The sequence below is a fragment of the Tachyglossus aculeatus genome, chromosome 10 (genome assembly GCF_015852505.1).
Source record: "Tachyglossus aculeatus isolate mTacAcu1 chromosome 10, mTacAcu1.pri, whole genome shotgun sequence".
Taxonomy (NCBI): Eukaryota; Metazoa; Chordata; class Mammalia; order Monotremata; family Tachyglossidae; genus Tachyglossus; species Tachyglossus aculeatus.
Window position 1 is genome coordinate 21,036,879 of NC_052075.1, and position 21,642 is coordinate 21,058,520.

The 21,642-nt window shown below is 44.3% G+C and overlaps 1 protein-coding gene across 2 annotated transcripts in view; it reads left to right on the forward strand.

Moving 5' to 3' along the window:
* Window positions 1–21,642, forward strand: part of MAEA (macrophage erythroblast attacher, E3 ubiquitin ligase) — a 139,577-nt gene that overhangs the window by 82,411 nt on the left and 35,524 nt on the right. Inside the window, exons 4-6 of one of the 2 annotated variants that reach the window (XM_038752374.1) lie at window positions 4,681–4,803; window positions 5,430–5,543; window positions 19,105–19,181. In XM_038752374.1, coding sequence (XP_038608302.1) covers window positions 4,681–4,803; window positions 5,430–5,543; window positions 19,105–19,181 — 314 coding nt within the window. The remainder of the gene's footprint in view (window positions 1–4,680; window positions 4,804–5,429; window positions 5,544–19,104; window positions 19,182–21,642) is intronic. The other variant, XM_038752376.1, reaches the window with a different exon arrangement.

Below are 21,642 nucleotides of genomic sequence, written 5' to 3' on the forward strand. Positions count from 1 at the left end.
ATCTTTAAATCATATATTCCAAATTATTATTGCTGTTAACATCTGTCTCCCCCTCTAGACTGTAAGCATGTTGCAGGGAGGGAGCAGGTCTACTAATGTATTGTACTCTCCCATGCACTTAGTACAGTGCTGTGCACATAGTAATAATTATAAATAGCTATTATTATTGTTGTTGTATTTGATAAGCGCTTACTATGTGTCAGGCACTGTACTAAGCCCTGGAGTAGATACAAGGTAATCAGGTTGGACACAGTCCCTGTGGCTTTGTTTGGAGACAAAACCCAGGGCAAACTCTGCTTTAAGCTTCAACAATAATAATATCAAGAGGAGAAGTTTAGCCCTTACTATATGTAGAGTACTGTATTAAGCATTTCAGTCACTCAGTGGTATTTACTGAGTGCATGCTGTGTGTAGAGCATTGTACTAAGCACTTAGGAGGGTACAGTACAACAGAATTAGCAGTACTTGGAAGAGTACAGTAGCCATCAGACTTCTACATGAGCATGAACTAATATATCTATTTATTTCTATCTTTATTATTTATTGTATATATTATATTTATTTATATTAGATGTATTTATATTAATGTTTGTCTCCCCTTCTAGACTGTGAGCTCGTTGTGGGCAGGAATGTGTATGTTGTTGCATTATCCCAAGTGTTTAGTACAGTGCTTCGCACACAGTAAGCGCTCAATGAATATGATTGAATGATAATATATATTAAAGTACTGGTGCATAAAACACGGTTCATCTTTTGACTTATTCATCACACATCTAGCTGAAACTGAGTTGAGGACAAGTCCATGTTTTCTCATTTCTCTGTCATCCTCAACCTGAGGTTTTCAGGTTTTTCACTTCCCCTGTTGTGTTCTTAGGACTACTGCCCTCATCCATCCATTCATCCATCTGAAAAATAGCCCAGATTTAAGAAGCTGAGAAGATGGCATCAGTCATTCATTCAATTGTATTTATTCATTCATTCATTGTCGTATTTATTGAGCACTTACTGTTTGCAGAGCACTGTACTAAGCGCTTGGGAAGTACAAGCTGGCAACATATAGAGACAGTCCCTACCCAACAGCGGGCTCACGGTCAAGAAGGGGGAGACAGACAACAAAACAAAACATATTAACAAAATAAAATAAATAGAATAAATATGTACAAGTAAAATATAGTAATAAATACGTACAAACATATATACATTTATACAGGTGCTGTGGGGAGGGGGAGAGGGAGGAGGGGGAGAGGAGGGAGGAGGCTCAGTCTCTTCTCAGTGAGAAGAGGCCCAGCAGGTTGGGGAGACTGTTGGTTCAGTTTTCATGTAGCCTAGATTCAGTTTTACACAGCCTGGCCTAGAAGTCAGAAGGATGTGGGTTCTAATCCCGGATCATCCACCCCTCTGCTGTGTGACCTTGGGCAGGTCACTTCACCTCTCTGTGCCTTGGTTCCCCGATCTGTAAAACGGAGGTGAAGACCGTAAGCCCTAGGATGATGAAGGTATTTGTTAAGCACTTACTACGTTCCAAGCACTGGGTGATAATAATGATGTTATGTGTTAAGCGCTTACTATGTGCCAAGCACTGTTCTAAGTGCTGGGGTAGATACAAGGTAATCAGGTGGTCCCAGGTGGGGCTCACAGTCTTAATCCCCATTTTACAGATGAGGTAACTGAGGCTCAGAGAAGTTAAGTGACTTGCCCAAAGTCACACAGCTGACAAAGTGTGGCAGAGCCGCGATTAGAACCCATGACCTCGGACTCCCAAGCCCATGCTCTTTCCACTAAGCCACGCTGCTTCATGTGGGACTGTGTCCAACGCAGTATCTTGTACCTACCCCAGCACTTAGAACAGTGCCTGACACATAGTAAGCGCTAAACACCACGATTATCATTAGTATTCCCTGTTTTGCAACCCCAGCAATAAACCCACTGGAACACTCCAAGAGCCACTCCAAGGGGAGAAAGTTTGAGGAACACTAATCAAGCCTCTCTTCATATTTTTTATTCACTTCTCTCGGTGAGAGAGACATAAAGCCCAGGGGAAGAACTGGGACATTCTTTTTAAACATTTTTTTTTTAATGAAGAAAGTACTAGAACTATTGAATTCCGGTTCGAGGCCAGCTTCAGCCAGAAGAGAGGGTTTTTTGTTTTATTTTTGAAATGGGCTTTGTTAAGCACTTGCTATGTGGCAGGCACTGTACTAAGCCCTGGGGACACAAGTTGGACATAGTCCATGGTCCAAGTGAGGTTCACAGTCTTAATCCCCATTTTACAGATGAGGTTACTGAGGCACAGAGAAGCTAAGTGGCTTGGCCAGGGTCACATTTGCTTAAGAGTGTAGTTAATGTTCCTCAAAAATACAGGTTTCCTAGATGGAGCTGTAGATTGAACAGCTGTCGGGTGGAGGCAGAGAGAAGACACTTTTTTTAAACTTTCCATCTTTTTATAGCCTAATATTTGCTCTTTGCCTGTTGACTTTCTCTTGGAGCACTTTGTATTTGTGTTTCTCCTCCCCCTACTCTCAGAAGTTGGAGAACTCAGTTCCTACACGGGGGGAAAGAACTCTAATTTTAGCATGAAACCAGTTTTGGAAAAGGCCAAATATAAGTAGTTTCTGTAAAGGTACGCGGTTCAGTGGGCAGTATGCAGACCCCACGTGTACTCCACTGATATCTTTTTATTTATGGCCTGCATGGAACACTATGCTGATTTGTGCTTGTAAACCCATAGTGGAGTAGTAGCTGGAACATTTCGTGTTCGTATTTAATATTCCAAGTTATGAAGAAAGGTTTTGCAACCACAGATGAAATCCTAAGGCACCTGGCACCACCAAATTTGCAGTAGGACTCAGATTCACTTTTGAGGTGCCTTCCTAAGAGCACTTTCTTTTCAGTCGCATCCCTGAAGCTCTTTCTGAGTAAATATTTGTTGCATGCTAACTATGTGTCAGTGCCCTGCCTCCGGCTGCAGGAGAAGGGGTGTATTAAGAGCAAAACTTCTTGCCGTGACACTAGTTTGGCTTGTTAGAGCATCTTGCCCCAGAATGATCTTGGGGCAGGTTTGGCCTCTTAGAACCATTGTCTCCTGGGCTTTCTATCCTCTGCTCTGGAGGGGCCAATTCAAAGAGCAGTAATAATCTGGGTGTAGTTTCTGAAAAGAGCAGTAAGGATTCATTCATTCAATCAATCAATCATATTTATCGAACGTTTACTGTGTGCAGAGCACTGTGCTAAGCACTTGGGAAGTACAAGTTGGCAACATATAGAGACGGTCCCTACCCAGCAGTGGACTCATAGTCTAGAAGGGGGAGACAGACAACAAAACAAAACATGTGGACAGGTCAAGTCGCCAGAACAAATAGAATTAAAGCTAAATGCACAATCATATCATCATCAACGGTATTCATCTATTTATTTATTATGTTAAGCACTTGATTAGGCACCAGACACTGCCCTAAGTGCTAAGGTTGATTCATTCAGTCATATTTATTGAGCGCTTAACTGTGTGCTGAGCACTGTACTAAGCCTTTGGGAGAGTACAGTGCAACAATAAAGCGGCACATTCTGCAAGCTAGTCAGTTTGGACACAGTGTCCGTATCCCATATGGAGCTCACAGTCATACTCCCCATTTCACAGTTTAGGTAACTGAGGTACAGACAAGTGAAGTGATTTGCCCAAGGTCCCACAGCAGACAAGCGGCAGGGCTGGGATTAGAACCCAGACCCTATGGTCTGTCCAACAGGCCAAGCTGCTTCTCTTTATTGGGTGCTTACGGTGCCTAGAGCACTGTAGTAAGTGCTTGGGAGAGTACAAGCGAGACAGACTTTCAAATTATAGGTAAGAGAAGCAACCAAAGGTAAGGGTATGGAAGTGTGTGCCGTTAAGGTGGAGGACAGAGTGAGTCCCGAGGATGAATCCCGAATAATTTTCCTTTGGATCATATGTAGAATCGAATTTGCCAACAAGGGGTTCTGAAATGAATGATAAATGAGTACTCTGCAGTTAAGTTCAAAATTTTATGCATTACCGTTTCCCCAGTAAAGCGTTGTACTCTGTAGTAAAAGAATTAGGTGGAGCAAATTAATAATTTAATGCATTTTTAATACCCATCTATTTGATGAAACTGAGGTTATCACTTGCCAACTAATTTTCTTTGAAAAGCTTTGCTTAGGCCCTGAAATATGCTCTTAGTGGGGAAGACAAATGATCATTTCTAAAGCATGGAAGTCCGAATGGTTAAAATACTCGTCTTTCCTGTCAGTCTCTAAGCAGAAAAGTGCTGTTGGTCCTCATGAAAATTAGGATTAATATATATGTTGTAATTTCACGTGCTCAACATCCAGCTCTTTAAAAACTACTCTTCGTCAAGCTCATGTGGAAAGGAATATTTTTTTCTCAGAAAATATGTCTTTATGGGGACGTTTTACAAAATATGTCAGGTTGACTTTGCCCCCCACCCCTTCCAGTTGCTTCCGTGTAAGTTTAAGGGAGATTTGTGGATGTAGCTGTTTTTTCTTTTTTCAAAAATTGATTTTGTCAGTCAGTCAGTCTATGAATTGTATTTATTGAGCACTTAGTGTGTGCAGAGCACTGCACTAAGCACTTGGGTTGGTACGGTGCAACAGAGTTGGTAGACCTGTTCCCTGTCAACAATAATAACTGGATTGTGTTCTTGTTTTCAGGACTTGGTAAATATTGAGATGTTCTTGACAGCCAAGGAAGTGGAAGAATCTTTGGAAAGACAAGAGACTATGACTTGCCTGGCTTGGTGTCATGATAATAAATCCAGGCTTAGGAAAATGAAGGTAAGCAAATCTTTTGTATGAAAGGCTGAGCTGAAGCTGATTTGCCTAGTGGAGCGCTTGACTGCTTCTTATGTGAATCTGGAAAAGGGGAAGGGGACTAGGTGTTAAAAATAGTCCTTAACCAAGTTTTGCTGGGTTAAGATTTCCTTGACTCAAATGAGATGACAGCATCAATTCCTTATTTGAAGAGGTATTTTTCTCCAGGTGTATGAGACCTGCGTATTATTATCTGTAAAACGTGCCATATAATGGGTGAATAAGCCTGACCCTCAAAACCCCTGTAAGAATTTTAGCCAGATTTTCTCAAGATTGAGACTGAAGAAAAACTCTAAATTGATTCCTATCAGGCATTCTTAAATCTGGTGCTACAGTTGTTTCAGCCACAGTGTCTAAAAATCATGCAGACCCAGTATATCCCTGCCGTTTGTAAACTGGCTTGATAAACCATGTGGTCCTAAGGGCTTGCAGAAATCTGTTAACAGATATTAACCCAAAACCCACCTCCCCCAGAAAAGTTTTTGTTTTTGTTTTATAAACTAAGTGCTTTTTTAACCCCCAAAACACTGTCTGAGTATTGTCCGAGTGCACTTAATGACCAGCAAAGAGTGACATTTTCTGTCACTCAGGGCCGTCAAAACGAGAACGAAACGAAGATGGGACGCAAAAGTAAATCGGCCAGTGATTACACTAAAGAAACCGATGATCTTGTTATGGAAACCCTAAAAGGAAAACCTGAATTGGTATGTAAATGTTGTTGCATCGTTGTGCTACGAAAGAAAAAAAAACTTATGTATTGTTACTATGTATGAGTAATTTTTAGGAGTGACACTTGAAATGCTTGAATTTTCAAGACTTTGATTTTTCATTACCCAAGTTCAGTGCAAAAATAAAACCTGAAAACCAGATAAAGGCTTACCCCCTTTAAAAACGATCATTTCTGCAAGCCCTAATTCTACAGAAAATGAAGTTCTGAAAGATCAGAAGTGAGAACGTAGCCTCACCCCTCTTCTTTGGGCAGATTTCAGCGTAGCCTTTGAAGATATAGTTAAGCGCTTTTAATTCAAGCCGGGTGCCTAAAAGCCCATTTGTTTTCTGAGTGTCTCAGCAAAATAGACACTAAAATTTGGCCAGGGGGTGACTCACAGACCAATTTCGAGCTAAATTTCTGGTTTGCAATTATTGAAGACGTCTAAATCTTCTAAATGCAAGTTTAAAAATCTTCTTTAAGGGGGAAATGTAACTTTTAGTACCTTAGGTACTAATAGCTGAAGAGTAACTCAGTAAGGTATTTTGCCTGAGATTATCCACATCTGTGTGCACACATACACTTACGTATACGTTCAGGGCTCCCCAAATGCTCATCTGTACAATGTGAGTGAAAAATTGAAGCTATGTGTAAGTAGCTGATGCCAGAGTGGATGACACTGAGGTATTGAAGACTTCAGACTAAATCAGAGACAAGCCAGGGTTAGCATTTAGGACTGTGAGCCCCACGTAGGGCAGGGTCTGTATCCCATCTGATTGTTTTTATTGTATCTGCCCCAGCTTTTAGCAAGGTGCTTGACACGGGATAAGAGGTGAAAAATATCAAATTATTCCTCAAGCGCAAAAGCAGAGAGCGTCTGACAGAGCACGGATTGCATGGATCATCTTCTTCCGGGGGTTGTTGGATGTATAGCTCTCCATTCCTCAAAATCCTCCACTGGCCTCCCGTGTCCCCTCCATATCAGGCAAAAACTCCTCACACACAATCAATCAGTGGTATTTGTTGAGTGCTTACTGTGTGCAGAGCACTGTACTTGGGAACTACAATATAGAGTTGGTAGACACATTCCCTACCCATTAGCGTCTCACACTCTAGAGCTCACCCTCCTTCAAGACCCTCAACCAGGTAGTCCCACTGTATTCATTCAGTTGTATTTAACGAGCATATACTGTGTGTAGAGCACCGTACTAAGCACTTGTACATACCTGCTGGCATTATCCACTGTTCCCCAACTCACTCTGTTCCCTTCTCTCAAGCCAACCAATTAACTGTCCCTCTCCTGGGCCTCTCCCACCAAAGCCATCTCTCCCCAAATCCAACAGACCCCAGCAATCCCCACATTTAGGATTCTCCTAAAATCCCACATCCTTCAACAAGTCTTCCCTGATTAGTTTCCAACACCGCCCCCCACCAAGTCATAGCGACCCTCTGGCAATCTCCAGCACTTAGGCGCTTATTTATACCCATCCTGAGCACTTTTGTGTGTTATGCTTGTTGGTCAAATGCACATTCCAGTACTTATTTTGATTACTCCATTTCTAGTTTGTCCGTCTGCCTTATTACTGTGTAAGCTCCTTACAGGCAGGAAGTGTGTTACCTTTGTTTTGTACTTAGTGCTTTGTATATGGTATGGAACATTATCACTACTACTACAGTAATAATTTTGTTTGGTCAACTAAGACAGCATGTGGTGTGGTGTGTGTGTGTGTAAAAGAGATCTGAAACTTAATCCACTAAAAAAACCCTCTAGGCAATGTCAAATAATAATATTCATAAGATTTCATATAGTGACCTCCAAACCGTTGGTTCTAAAAACTGGCTATATTTCACGCTTTAAAATTAACATAATTCATCTTTGTGACTTTCCATTTTTCTTTTATCGCCAATTGTTCTGGCATTCCATAGCCACATTTGAGATTGTATGGAGAAGCGAAAGACATCCATTAATTGGTATATGATCTGGAATCCCCTCACTTTTAGAATGCTGCAGTATATGTGAAAACACTACTAAACTTGAGCCCTGCCTTCCTAAGAAAGGTTGTAGTTTGTGAAGCTTACTTTGTAGAAGATAATTCCCATGCTCACTCATTAAAGAGTCGTCATTCGTCTCCTGAGAAACCACTCTGTACATGGTACTTGGCTGCTCCCGTGGCTACGAATTGATACAGCCCAATTATCCTGCTGCTTTAGAGATGTTGCCAGATGTACCAAGTTTCCTGGCTCCCAGAAAAAATAGTGATTCCATTTCCCACAGAGCATTCTGGCTGCTTCTTTTCTTTTCCCCTTGGTAGTTTACAGAAGCAGTTTAGAGAACTGAAAGGTGAAAATTGTCTTTCTAAACCGGACTGAAGGTATTTGATATTTTCAAGAATAATGCCAACAATATGGAGCAAATGTAGATTGCCAGGTTTTTTTCTTAATGACATGCTCAAAAAGGAAATTAGGGTCAGTGAGCATCTAGAAGGGAGAGAGGGAAGGTAACAATCCTCAAAAATGTAGGTTCCATGAGTGAAGTGGAGATTGCATGGCAGAGAGGACACTAAAAAAAAAAAATTTCCATCTTTCCGTAGCTTAAATAGTGCTTTCATGCTGTTGGCTTTCTCTTTGAGTACTTTCAAAATCAATGTAGCAAATTATAAAATGAACTTTGGCTACTGTCGTACAACTGTTATGCCACTGGAAACCCCCTGATCGAGTGAGTACGCGCCTAGGACATTCAAATAGAGCACCTTTATCCAACTATTTGACAACTAGCCGCAAACAACCCTTCAGTTCTAAACCCTTGGGCTGAGATGAGTTAAGGTAAGTCAGAGCCCTACCAGGCTTGGGCTAAGCATAGAAAACCCGGAAGCGGGTGGAAGGTACCCCACTTTCCAGGATCCGCTCTCCAGAACTGGTTTGGTTTTCCCGCCGCCCCCCTGCATAGGAAAGTGCAGGAACTGAATTCTCCAACTTGTGATGGTTGCAGGAGGAAAAACTAGGGCCTGGGTCTTCCCCATTCCAGGTAGATTTCAATCAGACCTGCTCTATGGCCGAGTTCAGATAAGTCATAGTTGAAGAGCGGGGGTAGACCCAAGAATTTTCTTCCGTGCCGACTGTATCCTAGCTCACACTGAGTTGTTGTATATATACAATCAATAGGATAAGAGAAGCAGCATGGCGTAATGGATAGGGCACAGGCCTGAGAGTCAGGGGGTCATAACTTCTCTGTGCCTCAATTTCTTCAGCTGTAAAAATGGGGATGAAGACTGTGAGCACCCCTTGGGACAACCTGATCACCTTGTAACCTCCCCAGCGCTTAGAACAGTGCTTTGCACATAGTAAGCGCTTAATAAATGCTATTATTATTATCATTATTATAGGTTCCAGTCCCAGCCCCGCCACTTGGCTGCCGTGTGACCTTGGGCCATTCACTTCACTTCTCTGGGCCTCAGTTACTTCATCTTTAAAATGGGGATTGAGACCGTGAGCCCCACCTGGGGCAGGGACCCTGTCCAACTCGATTTGCTTGTATCCACCCCAGCGCTTAGCACAGTGCCTGGCACATAGTAAGCGCTTAACAAATATCATGATTATTATTATTACTTTGGGCAGAGATTACTGTACTTTAAGAAGTACAGCAGAAGCCAAAGACATTCTCTGTGAACTCCATTTAGGGCAATCTACTAGGGGGAAGACAGGCAGACCCAAACTGTGTACAGATAGATAATGGGAGCAGGAGAAAGATTAAGGATACAACTTCACGGTATTGTCTAGGAATTATGGGAATACCTTAGCATTATGCTAATACCTGTGCATTATCCTTGACTCACCTTTCTCACTCAACCTGCACAATTTAATGTCACAAAACCCTATATGTCCTACCTTACTGATAGCTCTAGACAACACCCTACGCTGTCCGCCCGAATTGCTGTCATGCTGATCTGAGAATTTATACCCCGCCCTGAGTGCTGCATTAGCCTCCGCCCTGCCTCCTGTCTCTCCCCTCTCCACTCCATACTTCACCCTGCTGCCCGAACCTCTTTTATGAAGAAACGTCCGGTCCGTAACTCCGCACTCCTCAGAAACCTCCGATGGTTGTCTGTCAACCTCCACGTCGAATAGAAATTCCTTAACATCAGTACGAAACCACTCAATCAACTCGCCCCCTCCTATCTTACCCCGCCAATCTCCCTCTGCAACTCAGTCCACACACTTCAGTCTCCTCACACCATCCTCCTCTCTGTACTTTAATCGATCAATCAGTTGTATTTATTGAGCACTTAGCGTGTGTGGAGTGCTGTACCAAGTGCCTGGAAGCAGCGTGGCATAGTGGATAGAGCCATGGCCCTGGGAGTCAGAAGGTCATGGGTTCTAATCGTGGCTCTGCCACTTGTCTGCTGTGTGACCTTGGGCAAGTCACTTCACTTCTCTGTGCCTCAGTGACCTCATCTGTATAACAGGGATTGAGACTGAGCCCCATGTGGGACAGGGACTGTGTCCAACCGGATTTGCTTTTAGCCACCCCAGTGCTTAGTACAGTGCCTGGCACATAATAAGCACTTAACAAATACCACGGTTATTATTATTATTATTTCATTAATCAATCAGTTGCATTTATTGAACACTTACTGTATGCAGGGCACTGTACTAAGTGCTTGGAAGAGTACAATTCAACAGAGTTGGTCGACACATTCCCCGCCTACAGGGAGCTTGCAGTCTATGGGATCTAGCCTGTCCTGTCGCCTGCCCCTTGCCTGTGTTTTCCCTCTGGTCTAAAACTCCTTCCCCGTCCATCTTTATTATTATTATTATTATCAGTGGTGTATATGAGGGCTTACTGTGTGCAGAGCACCTTACTCAGCACTTGGGAGAGCACCATACTGCAGAGTTTTTAGAAATGTTCCCCACCCACCATGAGCTTACATTCTCCCATTCTCCCCCACCTTCAAAACCTTCCTAAAAGCCCGTCTCCTCCAAGAGGCCTTCCCTGACTAAGCCCTCATTTGCCCTGCCTTCCTTCTCCTGTGCGTCACCGACGAATTTGATTACGTTCCCCGTAAACACTCTGATACCCCAGCCTGACAGCACCTATGTACATATCTTTATTCCCCACTGTTTCTCCTGTCTGTAATTTAATGTCTGTCTTCCCCTGTAGACTGGAAACTCCTTGCATGCAGGGAGTGTACCAACTCGATGGTATCGTACTTTCCCAAGCACTTAATACAGTGCTTTGCACATAGTGAACACACAGTAATACCATTGATTGAGTGATAGATTGGTAGGATGAAAGAGATGAATCATTAACTCCATGAACAGATCAATAAATATATATGGAGATAGAGATGGGCAGTATATAATTGTTGAGGGTAGAAGAAAAGAAGTGTTAAGTTTATTTTTTTGATGTTAAGCCCGTACTATGTGTCAAGCACTGTTTGAAGTGTCGGGGTAGGTACAAGTTAATTAGCTTGGACACAGTCCCTGTCCCACATGGAGCTCACAGTCTAAGTAGGAGGGAGTAGAGGAGAACTGAGGCACAGTATGGTACGGGTGTAGAGGCCAGCGGTCGAAATCTGATTTCCAAGTACAAAGACAAAAAACTACAACTTGAAATTTGTGAGAGGTGTTTCTGAAGTAGCTATGATTGGGGTATCCTGTGCTGACCTCCCCTGTTAGTGAAAAATAAAAGCCACAGTTTTAAGATTCTAAATCAGTACAGCACGTGGAATCCTGAAATTATTTTGAGATATGCCTCTTCACTTTCCAACCGTGTCCTGAATTTGAATATCTTGTACGGGGCAAAAAAGAAGCTGTGCTTCCCGTGATCTTTTTGTGATAACCTTCATTGTGGAAAGAAGCCACATCATTCAAAAATTCTGATGAGAATAAGCTCATCAGCTTTTGCTTCTTTGAACTGTGCGTGTCACCCATTGCTTCTTTGGAGTCTTAAATAGTTGTCTACATCCCGAGTAGTCAGTTAACAGTGTTTATTGAGCACTTACTGTACCGGACTAAGCACTTGAGAGAGTATAATAAAGTTGGTGAACATGATCCCGGCTTTCAAGGTGCCTGCAATCTAGCAAGAAAGACAAATGCCAAAATAAACTACAAATAGGAGGAAGTAATAGAGAATAAAGACGTGTACTTTAGTGATTTGACGGTGGAGAGAGGCTATAATGGCAGTTCAGGTTTGGATTTGGAAGATGAATTAATCAGGGAAAGCCTCCTGGAGGAGATGTGGTTTCAGAAAAGCTTTGAAGATGGGGAGAATGTTGGATTGTTGTTTGTGGTGGAGAGGGAATTCCAGGCAGGGGGTCGGGGGGAAAGGGTCAGCAGCGGGAGACAAAGAGCAAAGCACAGAGAGCTTGGTGGTCAAAGAGTGTGAGGTGAAGTGGGAGAATCAATCAATCAATCAATCGTATTTATTGAGCGCTTACTGTGTGCAGAGCACTGTACTAAGCGCTTGGGAAGTACAAGTTGGCAACACATAGAGACAGTCCTGACCCAACAGTGGGCTCACAGTCTAAAAGGGGGAGACAGAGAACAAAACCAAACATACTAACAAAATAAAATAAATAGAATAGATAGGTACAAGTAAAATAAATAAATAGAGTAATAAATATGTACAAACATATATACATATATACAGGTGCTGTGGGGAAGGGAAGGAGGTAAGATGGGGGGGATGGAGAGGGGGACGAGGGGGAGAGGAAGGAAGGGGCTCAGTCTGGGAAGGTCTCCTGGAGGAGGTGAGCTCTCAGTAGGGAGAAGCAGCATGGCTGAATGAAAAGAGCCCGGGCTTTGGAGTCAGAGGTCGTGGTTCAAATCATGACTTCACCACTTGTCAGCTGTGTGACTTTGGGCAAGTCATTTAACGTCTCTGGGCCTCAGTTACCTCATCTGTAAAATGGGGGTGAAAACTATGAGCTCCCCAGAAAACAACCTGATTACCTTATAACCTCCCCAGTGCTTAGAACAGTGCTTTGCACATAGTAAGCGCTTAATAAATGCCATTATTATTATTATTATTATTATTAGAAGAGTGAATTAGTGAGATGAGAGTTGATGAAGTGCATTAATGCAAATGGTCAGGAGTTTTGGCTTGCTGCAGAGAGGAACGGGCAACCATTTTTAAGCGGGGAGATTTGTGCAGAAAAATGAGTCGGGCAGCAGAATGGAGAAAAACTGGAGTGGAGAGAAACTGGGGTCGTGGAGACCACCAAGGAGACAGATGCAGAAATCAAGCCAGGATGTAATCGAGTCAATTCCCTCCTCCCTCATATCTGGCCGAAGACCACTCTCCCCACCTTCGAAGCTTTATTGGAACCACATCTTGTCAGAAATGTCATGTCTCTTCTAGTTCTCTCTCTTCAGGTTAAAGGCTGCCAAGTTTACTTTGACTTAAGCAGCTCTCTTCCTCTCCTCAACCTTGAGCAGGGTGATTCGAGTGAGTTTCACTACGACACTAAGAAATTGTCATTGTATTTAGCATAAAAATGATATCCTTTGTATGGTAGCATGCGATGTCATTTTACTGAAGAGGTTATGAAAGATCGCGCGTGAATCCATCAGTAGCTTTTAGTTGTGGGCAGAGAATGTGTTTGCTAACTCTTGTACTTTTTCAAGCGCTTAGTATAGTGCTCTGCTCACAGTAAGGGCCCAAGAAATCCTGTTGAGGGTGATGATTGAATGGTTATTGTGAATGCTACTGTGAATGATTGAATGCTCCTCCAAGAAGCCTTTCCTAACTAAGCCCTCCTCTCCTCTTCTCCCACTCCCTTCTGCACCACTCTGACTTGCTCCTTTATTCATCCTCCTTCCCATCCCCACGGCACATATGTGCGTATCTGTATAAATCTGTAATTTATTCATTTAATTATTTTTAATGCACAGTTTAAAAGTAAGTCTGTCCCCCCCTCTAGACTGTGAGCTCATCGTGGGCAGGATTGTGTCTGTTCGTTGTTATATCCTACGCTCCCAAGCACTTTAGTACAGTGCTTTGCACAGAATAAGTGCTCAATAAATAGAACTGAATGAATGAATATTGTGTGGGGGGTACTGTACTAAGCACTTGGGAGAGTACGGTAGAAGACGTGGTCCCCATAAGGATTCTAAACTCTGGCTATGGAGATAGAGATAAAATAATTCACAAAGTAGACTAAGTAAAACAACATGCACAACAGGGCAACAAGGAATAGTGAAGGCAAAAGAGTCGAGGACCAGAGTAAGGAGGATTTGACCAGAAGAGAAGAAAACAGCTGGGGAATGGCTCTTGGAGTAAGTGGGTGTTTAGAAAAGTTGTGAATAATAATTATGGTATTTGTTAAGCGCTTCCTAAGTTCCAGGCACTGTACTAAACACTGGGGTGGATACAAGCAAATTGATTCATTCATTCAATCATATTTATGATGATGATGATGATGATGATGATTTATTGAGTGCTTACTGTGTGCAGAGCACTGTACTAAGCGTTTGGGAAGTACAAATCGGCAACATATAGAGACGGTCCCTACCCAACAACGGGCTCACAGTCTAGAAGGGGGAGACGGACAACAGAACAAAACATGTAGAACTCAGATTGGACACAGTCACTGTCCCACATGGGGCTTACAGTTTCCATCCCCATTTTCCAGACAAGGGAACTGAGGCCCAGAGAAGTGAAGTGACTGCCCAAGATCACACAGCAGACAAGTGGCGGAGCTGGGATTAGATGATGGAGGGACCTGTGGGCTGGCAGTTTCGAAGAGGGGGTGAGGATCCAGCAGGAGAAAGGAGGTGAGGCAGACATCAGAGCAGGAGGATTGAAGCAGTGTGACCTAGTGGGAAGAGCACTGGCCTGGGAATCAGGGGATCTGTGTTCTAATCCGTGCTCCGCTACTTGTCTGCTGTGCGACCTTGGGCAAATTAATTCATTTTTCTGCGCTTGTTACCTCGTCTGAAAAATTAAGACCGATTAAGACTGTGAGCCCAAAGTGGGACATGAACTGTGTCCAATCTGATTAGCTTGTATCTACCCAGCGCTTACTACAGTGCCTGGAACAGAGTGAGCACTTAACAACTTGTCTCACGCCATCGAGTTATCTTCGACCCTACAGCAACGCCATGGACACATCTCTCCCAGAATGCGCCACCTCCATCCGCAATCCTTCTGGTAGTGTATCCGTAGAGTTTTCTTGGTAAAAATACGGAGTTGGATTACCATCGCCACGCTGAGAAGCAGTGTGGCTCAGTAAAAAGAGCCTGGGTTTGGGAGTCAGAGGTCATGGGTTCTAATCCCAGCTCCACCACCTGTCAGCTGTGTGACTTTGGGCAAGTCACTTAACTTCTCTGTGCCTCAGTTACCTCATCTGTAAAATGGGGATTAAGACTGTGAACCCCACGGGGGACAACCTGATCACCCTGTATCCCCTCCCCAGTGCTTAGAACAGTGCTTGGCACATAGTAAGCACTTAACGAATACCATCATTATTATTATTAATAGTATTGCCACCTTCCCATGCAGTAAACTCGGGTCTTCACCCTTGATTCTCTCCCATGCCCGCTGCTGCCCAGCACAGGTGAGTTTTGACTTGTAGCAGATGGGAAGTTGGGGGGAGGAGAGAATATAGGAGGAGGAGGAGGTCAATTTTAGACTTTGAGTTTGAAGCACTGGCAGAACATCCATACGGAGAGGTCTTGCAGGAAAAAGGAAGTGTGAGGTTACAATTAGGGATTGAGATTGGGGCTAACAAGAGAGCCTCTAGATTCTAGACTGCTATGGACAGGGAACGGTTCTCTCCTAAGTGCTTAGTACAGTGCTCTGCACCTAGTAAATGATCAATAAAAACCATTGATTGATCGATCTGGGAGTCATCAGCCTAGAGGTCATGGCTGAAACCATCAGAGCAGACGAGCTCCCTGAGTAAGAAAAGTAGGGAGTAAAAATTTGGTTGTAAAAGCCCCCCCCACACACACACACACACATCCTACCCCTGCCCCGGCTACAAACCTTTTACACTTCTCCTAGAAGGTGGAGAGGAGGAGTTCTGAGTGAGGAAGGGACCTCTAGGTTGTAAGCTTGTTGTGGACAGGGAATGTTTCTGTTCTATTCTTTTGTACTCTCCCAAGCACTTAGTACAGTGCTCTGCTCACAGCAAGTGCTCAATAAACACAATTGATTGAGGCTAGCGCCTAGAGGACACCCACAGTTAGGGGCTGAGAGGTAGAAAAGGAACCAGCAAAAGAGACCCAGCACGCAGCCAGTAGTAGGAGGTGCCCAGGAGAGAAATATGTCAATGAAACCGAGATTAGACAGCATTATCAGGACAGAGTCATTCACAGTGCTAAAGATGTCTGAGAGAGGTCAAGGAGGATTAGGATAGAATAGAGACCATTGTATTTGGCAAGGAGGGAGTCATTGGTGACCTTAGAGAGTGCGTCTCAGCGCAGAGAAATGGGCAGAAAGTAGATCGTCGAGGGGCAAGAAGGGAGTTAATATGGCAGAGAGTCAAGCATGTTTGAAGGCAGTGAGAAAGGAGCCATCTGAAGCTAGTTAGTTGAGAGATTTTGAAATCAAATTTTGTAGTTGGTAAATATGTAACTTAAGATGGTTAAGGATGGAAAGGGGTGGTAGCAAGAGCTTTTAAAAGACTGAGAGAGGATGGGTCAGCAGCCCGGGTAGAAGAGGTAGATTTTGAAAACAGGTGGAAACCTCCCATTGAGGGCTGACGGGAAGGATGAGAGGGGATGTTGGGAACGTTAACTAGACGGTGGTGAGCTGGTACCTGATGGTTTCAGTTTTGTTAACCAAGTAGGTGGTCGCGTCCAGGATAAGAGGGGGTGATGGAGAGGTTTCGGATGGTGGGGCAGGCTCTGAGCGGGGATTGATGATCTGGTGGGGACAGTGGGGCATGAGAGTTGAGAGAAGTATTGTTCCTGAGCTGAAAAGAGGACTGAGTTTTGGCAAATGAGCATGAATTGGAAGTGGCCAAAAGTCAGCCTGTGCCTGGATTTCCCGCAGTGATATTCGACAACAGGAAGGAGCGGAGGAAGCCTAGTGTGGAAGTGATCCATTACTGGGGCGTGATAGCACGAGATCAGAGGGGCGACACCGGGGCAAGGGAATTGAGTGGAGAGAATGGTGTCGAGGGCCTAGATTTATGTCTCAAGTTACAGGAGGGTAGGCGGGAGGTCCAGGTGTGGTAAGAAAGCCTGTGAAAAGTATAGCAGGAGAGAAAGGTTTTGCAGAAATGCAGGTGAGGCAGCAGACACGAAGGTTTTGGTTTGAGAGTGGAAATGCAGAGTTGTGGGGGGTGGTGAGAAAGGATTTGATGATTAATGGTGAGGTGATCCAGGTTTCTGTTCAAGTTGCGGCAGTGAAGCAGGACAGGTTCACTCAAGAAATACCATTGATTGACTGACTGAGTGAGAGGAAGTAATAATAATAATTGTGGTATTTCTTAAGTACCTACTATGTGCCAGGCACTGTATTAAGCGCTGAAGTAGATACAAGCAAACTATGTTGGACATAGTCCCCCGTCCCATGTGGGGCTCCCAGTCGCAATCCCCATTTTTCAGATAAGGTAACTGAGGCCTAAAGAAGTGAAATGACTTGCCCAAGATCACGTGGCAAGTGGCAGCCACGTGGATTGGAATCCCTCTATCTGCTAGGCCATGCCAGGGCCTGGGCAGTCAACAGGAACAGCCACATTGTTACTGAAATCCTCGCAGCTCAGCGTAATAATAATGATGGTATTTGTTAAGCGCTGACTGTGTGCCAAGCACTGTTCGTAAGAGAAAAGGAAGCCTCAGAGGGCCGGGGGCAGCGGGGAAGAAGGGGGGAGAGGTGACTATGCTTAATCGTTATCATGGTTAGGAAAGCAGGGGTGACACGGGCTTTAGAGGAAGAGAAGGCGAGTGATAGAGGGCATAGGATGGTGCCAGTGGAGCCGGGAGGAGGCTGATGGCTTTCTCTTTTCCCATGAGTCGGGAAAAGTGGGAGAAGGTGAGGTCCATTAAGGAAAGAGCTGCAGTGGCATCAGGCCAGGGCTCCATGGTGGTGAGGAGAAGGAGGAGGAGGAGAGAAGACTGGGAGGCTGAAGGGTTGTTTGCCCACCGAGAGACCAGAAATGGTTTGTTCCTTATGGGCAGGGACCGTGTCTACCAACTCTGTTACATCATACTCTCCCAAGCACTTAGTAAAGTGCTGTTCACACAGTACGTGGTCAGTAAATACCGTTGATTGATTGGCATGAGGGTGGGGCAGGTTGGTTAGGGGTGAGGTGTTCATTCAGTCGTATTTTTTTAAGCCCTTACTGTGTGCAGAGCACTGTACTAAGCTCTTGGGAAAGTACAGTACCACAGCAGTGACATTCCATGCCCATAACGAGCTCACAGTCCGGGGAGTCCGGGGGGTGGGTGGGGAGACAGACATCAATAAAAATAAATAAAATGAGAGCTATATACATAAGTGGTGTGGGGCTGGTGCTGGGGGGAGAGCAAACGGAGCAAGTCAGGGTGACGCAAAAGGGAGTGGGAGATGAAGAAAAGTGGGGCTTAGTCTGGGAAGGCCTCTTGGAGGAGATGTGCCTTCATTAAGGCTTTGAAGGTGGGGAGGTGTTTGGTCAGAGAAGGTGGCTGGAGGCAATAGTTTGGGGCGACAGGATCTGGAAAACCGGTTTGCCAGTCAGAGAAGTTCCGGGCCAATGTGAGACATCAAAGGGGCTGTGAGCTGACATCCAGGCTCCTTTGGCAGGAGGAAGTGAATTTCATTAGTCCTCCGCATATTTCCGTTCTGGACGTCCTGGACCCGTTTAAAATTTCAATTGTCATACATGTCCAAACTACAAAATTCAAATTCAAAAAAATCTTCTGACCTAGTCGGTGAAAGGTTCAGATGGCTTCTTTCTCATGGCCTTCAAACATGCTCAACTCTCTCCCCCTTACAAAAGAAGTCCTCTGAATTCACCACCACCTCCAGACATCACTTCCTCTCCCTGCGGCTATTCCGGGGCAAGCTCTTGGAATGGGCGGCGCGCCCCTCCCCCTGCTCTCTCCACTTCCTCTCTTCTGCCTCCCTTCTTAACCCTCCATAATCTCATTTCCACCCACTTCACTCCACTGAGACTGTACTCTCTGAGGTCATGGATGACTTCCTCCTTGCCCAATACAATGGTGTCTATTCTATCCTAACCCTCTTGACCTCTCAGTCCCCTCTGACACTGTAGACTACTCTCCTGATAATGCTAATCTCGGTTTCACTGACACGGTTCTCTCCTGAGCTTGTTTCCTCCTGCTCCTGGCTGTACATATCTGTTTTAACTTTCGATTGTATACGTACGTTTTATGACCTTTTGGAAGTATATTTATATTGTTACGGTACAATGTTTTGCTCTCGTTAGCAGCTTATTTACATTAGCTCCCTTTTGCTTAACACTCTTTTCATGGAACAGATTAAGAGCACTAACAAGGGTGTAACAGTTCATAGGTAAATATATACATTCCACTTGGTTGCATGGGACTATCATTTAAGCACAAGAAATGCACTAAATAAAATGCTGTTTTGTCTTTAATCTCAGAGCTGTCTGGAGTTCAGCCTAAGGATCCAGGAGTTCATTGAACTCATTCGACAGAATAAGCGACTGGATGCTGTGAGGTATGAAATTAAGATGCTTACCAAAAACATTCTTAAATTGTTCTTGGTGGTAATTTGTTTTGGGGGGTTTTGCGTGTGTTTTTGCTGGGGCTTTACAAGTCTGTCCCTGATTTTGTCAACATTCTTTCATTTTTGAGTACTTACGGAGCAATTGCTGTATATTCAACGTTGTATTAGGTGCTTGGAGGAATCAATCAATGGTATTTATTGAGTGCTTTCTATATGCAGATCACTGTACTGAGCACTTGGGAGAGTACATCAGAATGAGCTGACACGGTTCCCAAACCATAACGAGCTTACAGTCTAGAGGATAAAAAGGAGCAAACGGGATCCAGCCCTTACCCTCAGAATTGCCATCTTAAAATCAAGTGGGGCGTGCAGGATTAAAGTACGAAGAGACAAAAATTCACATTCAAAATATAGAACTATCAGCAGCAGAGCTCATGTCCAGTCAGTTTGCTGATCCCAATAAGCACATCAGTCAAGACAAAAGGTTAAGCGTCGAAAGATTGTTCCTTATCATTCATTCATTCAGTTGTATATATTGAGTGCTTACTGTGTGCAGAGCACTGTACTAAGCGCTTGGGAAGTACCTTACCCAACAACGATCTGCTCACAGTCTAGAAGGGGGAGACAGACAACGAAACAAAACATGTGGACAGGTGTCAAGCCATCAGAACAAATAGAATTAAAACTAAATGCACAGTGTTCCTAACACGTGGGACAAGAGCGACTGTCTTTGGACTAATGTTCACTTGGGACTAAAGTTTACGTGAAAGAAATAATTTTGTGCAAAGCCAGTACGCTGAGCGGCTAACGTTATTTTGAGGAGATGTTGTCCAGGGGAAGAAATTTTGCAAGGCTCATACTACTCACCGTAGCTAATGTGGAAAGCTAAATATTGGCCAAGTCTGAGCTGCAAGAAACGAAGTGATGTTAAAGGCCACAGAAAGGTACTCGCCTAAGGTAGCGGTTGCAGGAAAATAGAGCCAAAAGAAATCAGGTGAGGTTTTACTGTAGAGATATTTCCCTTGCAGGCGATGGTTTTGAGTGCTCAATTTTCTGAAAATTTTCTTGACGACCACAGTATATTGTTGAAAGTATGGACTCGCCTACCGGTATGTTAACTGACCCTCGGTTGCTGGGTAGACATGGGGGTGTGGGTAAGGTTGCTGTACGTTGTTACGTTGAGCAGATGGATGAATGAGTAGCTACTGCTAAGCTGCCCGGAGAAGGCCACGGCCAGAACTCGGTCACAGCCTGCCCTTCCCCTCTCCTCATCCTTTTTTCCCCTTCTCCCTTCCCTTTGGGATCACTCCCTCTTGTAATAATAATAATAACGGTATTTGTTAAGCACTTACTATGTGCCAGGCGCCGTACTAAATGCTGGGGTAGATAGAAGATAATTGGGTCAGACACAGTCCCTGTTCCACACGGGGCTCACAGCCTTCATCCCCATTTTACAGATGAGGTAGTCGAGGCCCAGAGAAGTGAAGTGAGTTGCCCAAGGACAAGTCGCGGAGCCGGGATTAGAACTCAGGTCCTCCAACTCCCAGGCCCATGCTCTTTCCACTAAACCACGCTGCTTCTAGTGTCGTGTGGTGTGTCACGGTGGGGTTATTGAGCGTCTACTGAAGGCAACACACTGTAAAAAGCGCTTGCCCCTTCCTCAGCCCACAGAACTTACGTACATCTCTGTAATTTATCTGTATTAATGTCCATCTCCCCCTCTTAGACTGTAAGCTCGTTGTGGGCAGAGAACGTGTCTGCCAACTCCCTCGGGTTATACTCCCCCAAGGGCTTAGTGCAGTGCTCTGCACAGCGTAAGTGCTCAATGAATATCATTGAACGATCGACGCAGGAGTTAAAGTTGTAATGCAGAAAAGTTCACAAGCAGCGAACCTGGAATCAAGACAGTTGAATTTTCAGGCTACTAATAGAAATAGTGGTATTCGTTAAGCTCTTACTATGTGTCGATCAGTCAATCGTATTTATTGAGCGCTTACTGTGTGCAGAGCACTGTACTAAGCGCTTGGGAAGTACAAGCTGGCAACATATAGAGACAGTCCCTACCCAACAGTGGGCTCACAGTGTAGAAGGGGGAGACAGAGAACAACACCAAACATACTAACAAAATAAAATAAATAGAATAGATAGGTACAAGCAAAACAAATAAACAGAGTAATAAATATGTACAAACACACACACATATACACAGGTGCTGTGGGGAAGGGAAGGAGGCAAGATGCGGGGGATGGAGAGGGGGCCGAGGGGGAGAGGAAGGAAGGGGCTCAGTCTGGGAAGGCCTCCTGGAGGAGGTGAGCTCCCAGTAGGGCCTTGAAGGGAGGAAGAGAGCACCGTTGTCAAAGACCGTTCTACTGGGATGGATACAAGATAATCAGGTTGGACACAGTCCCTCTCCCACTTGGGCCCCTAGGTGATGTCAGGAAGAGTTTAGAAA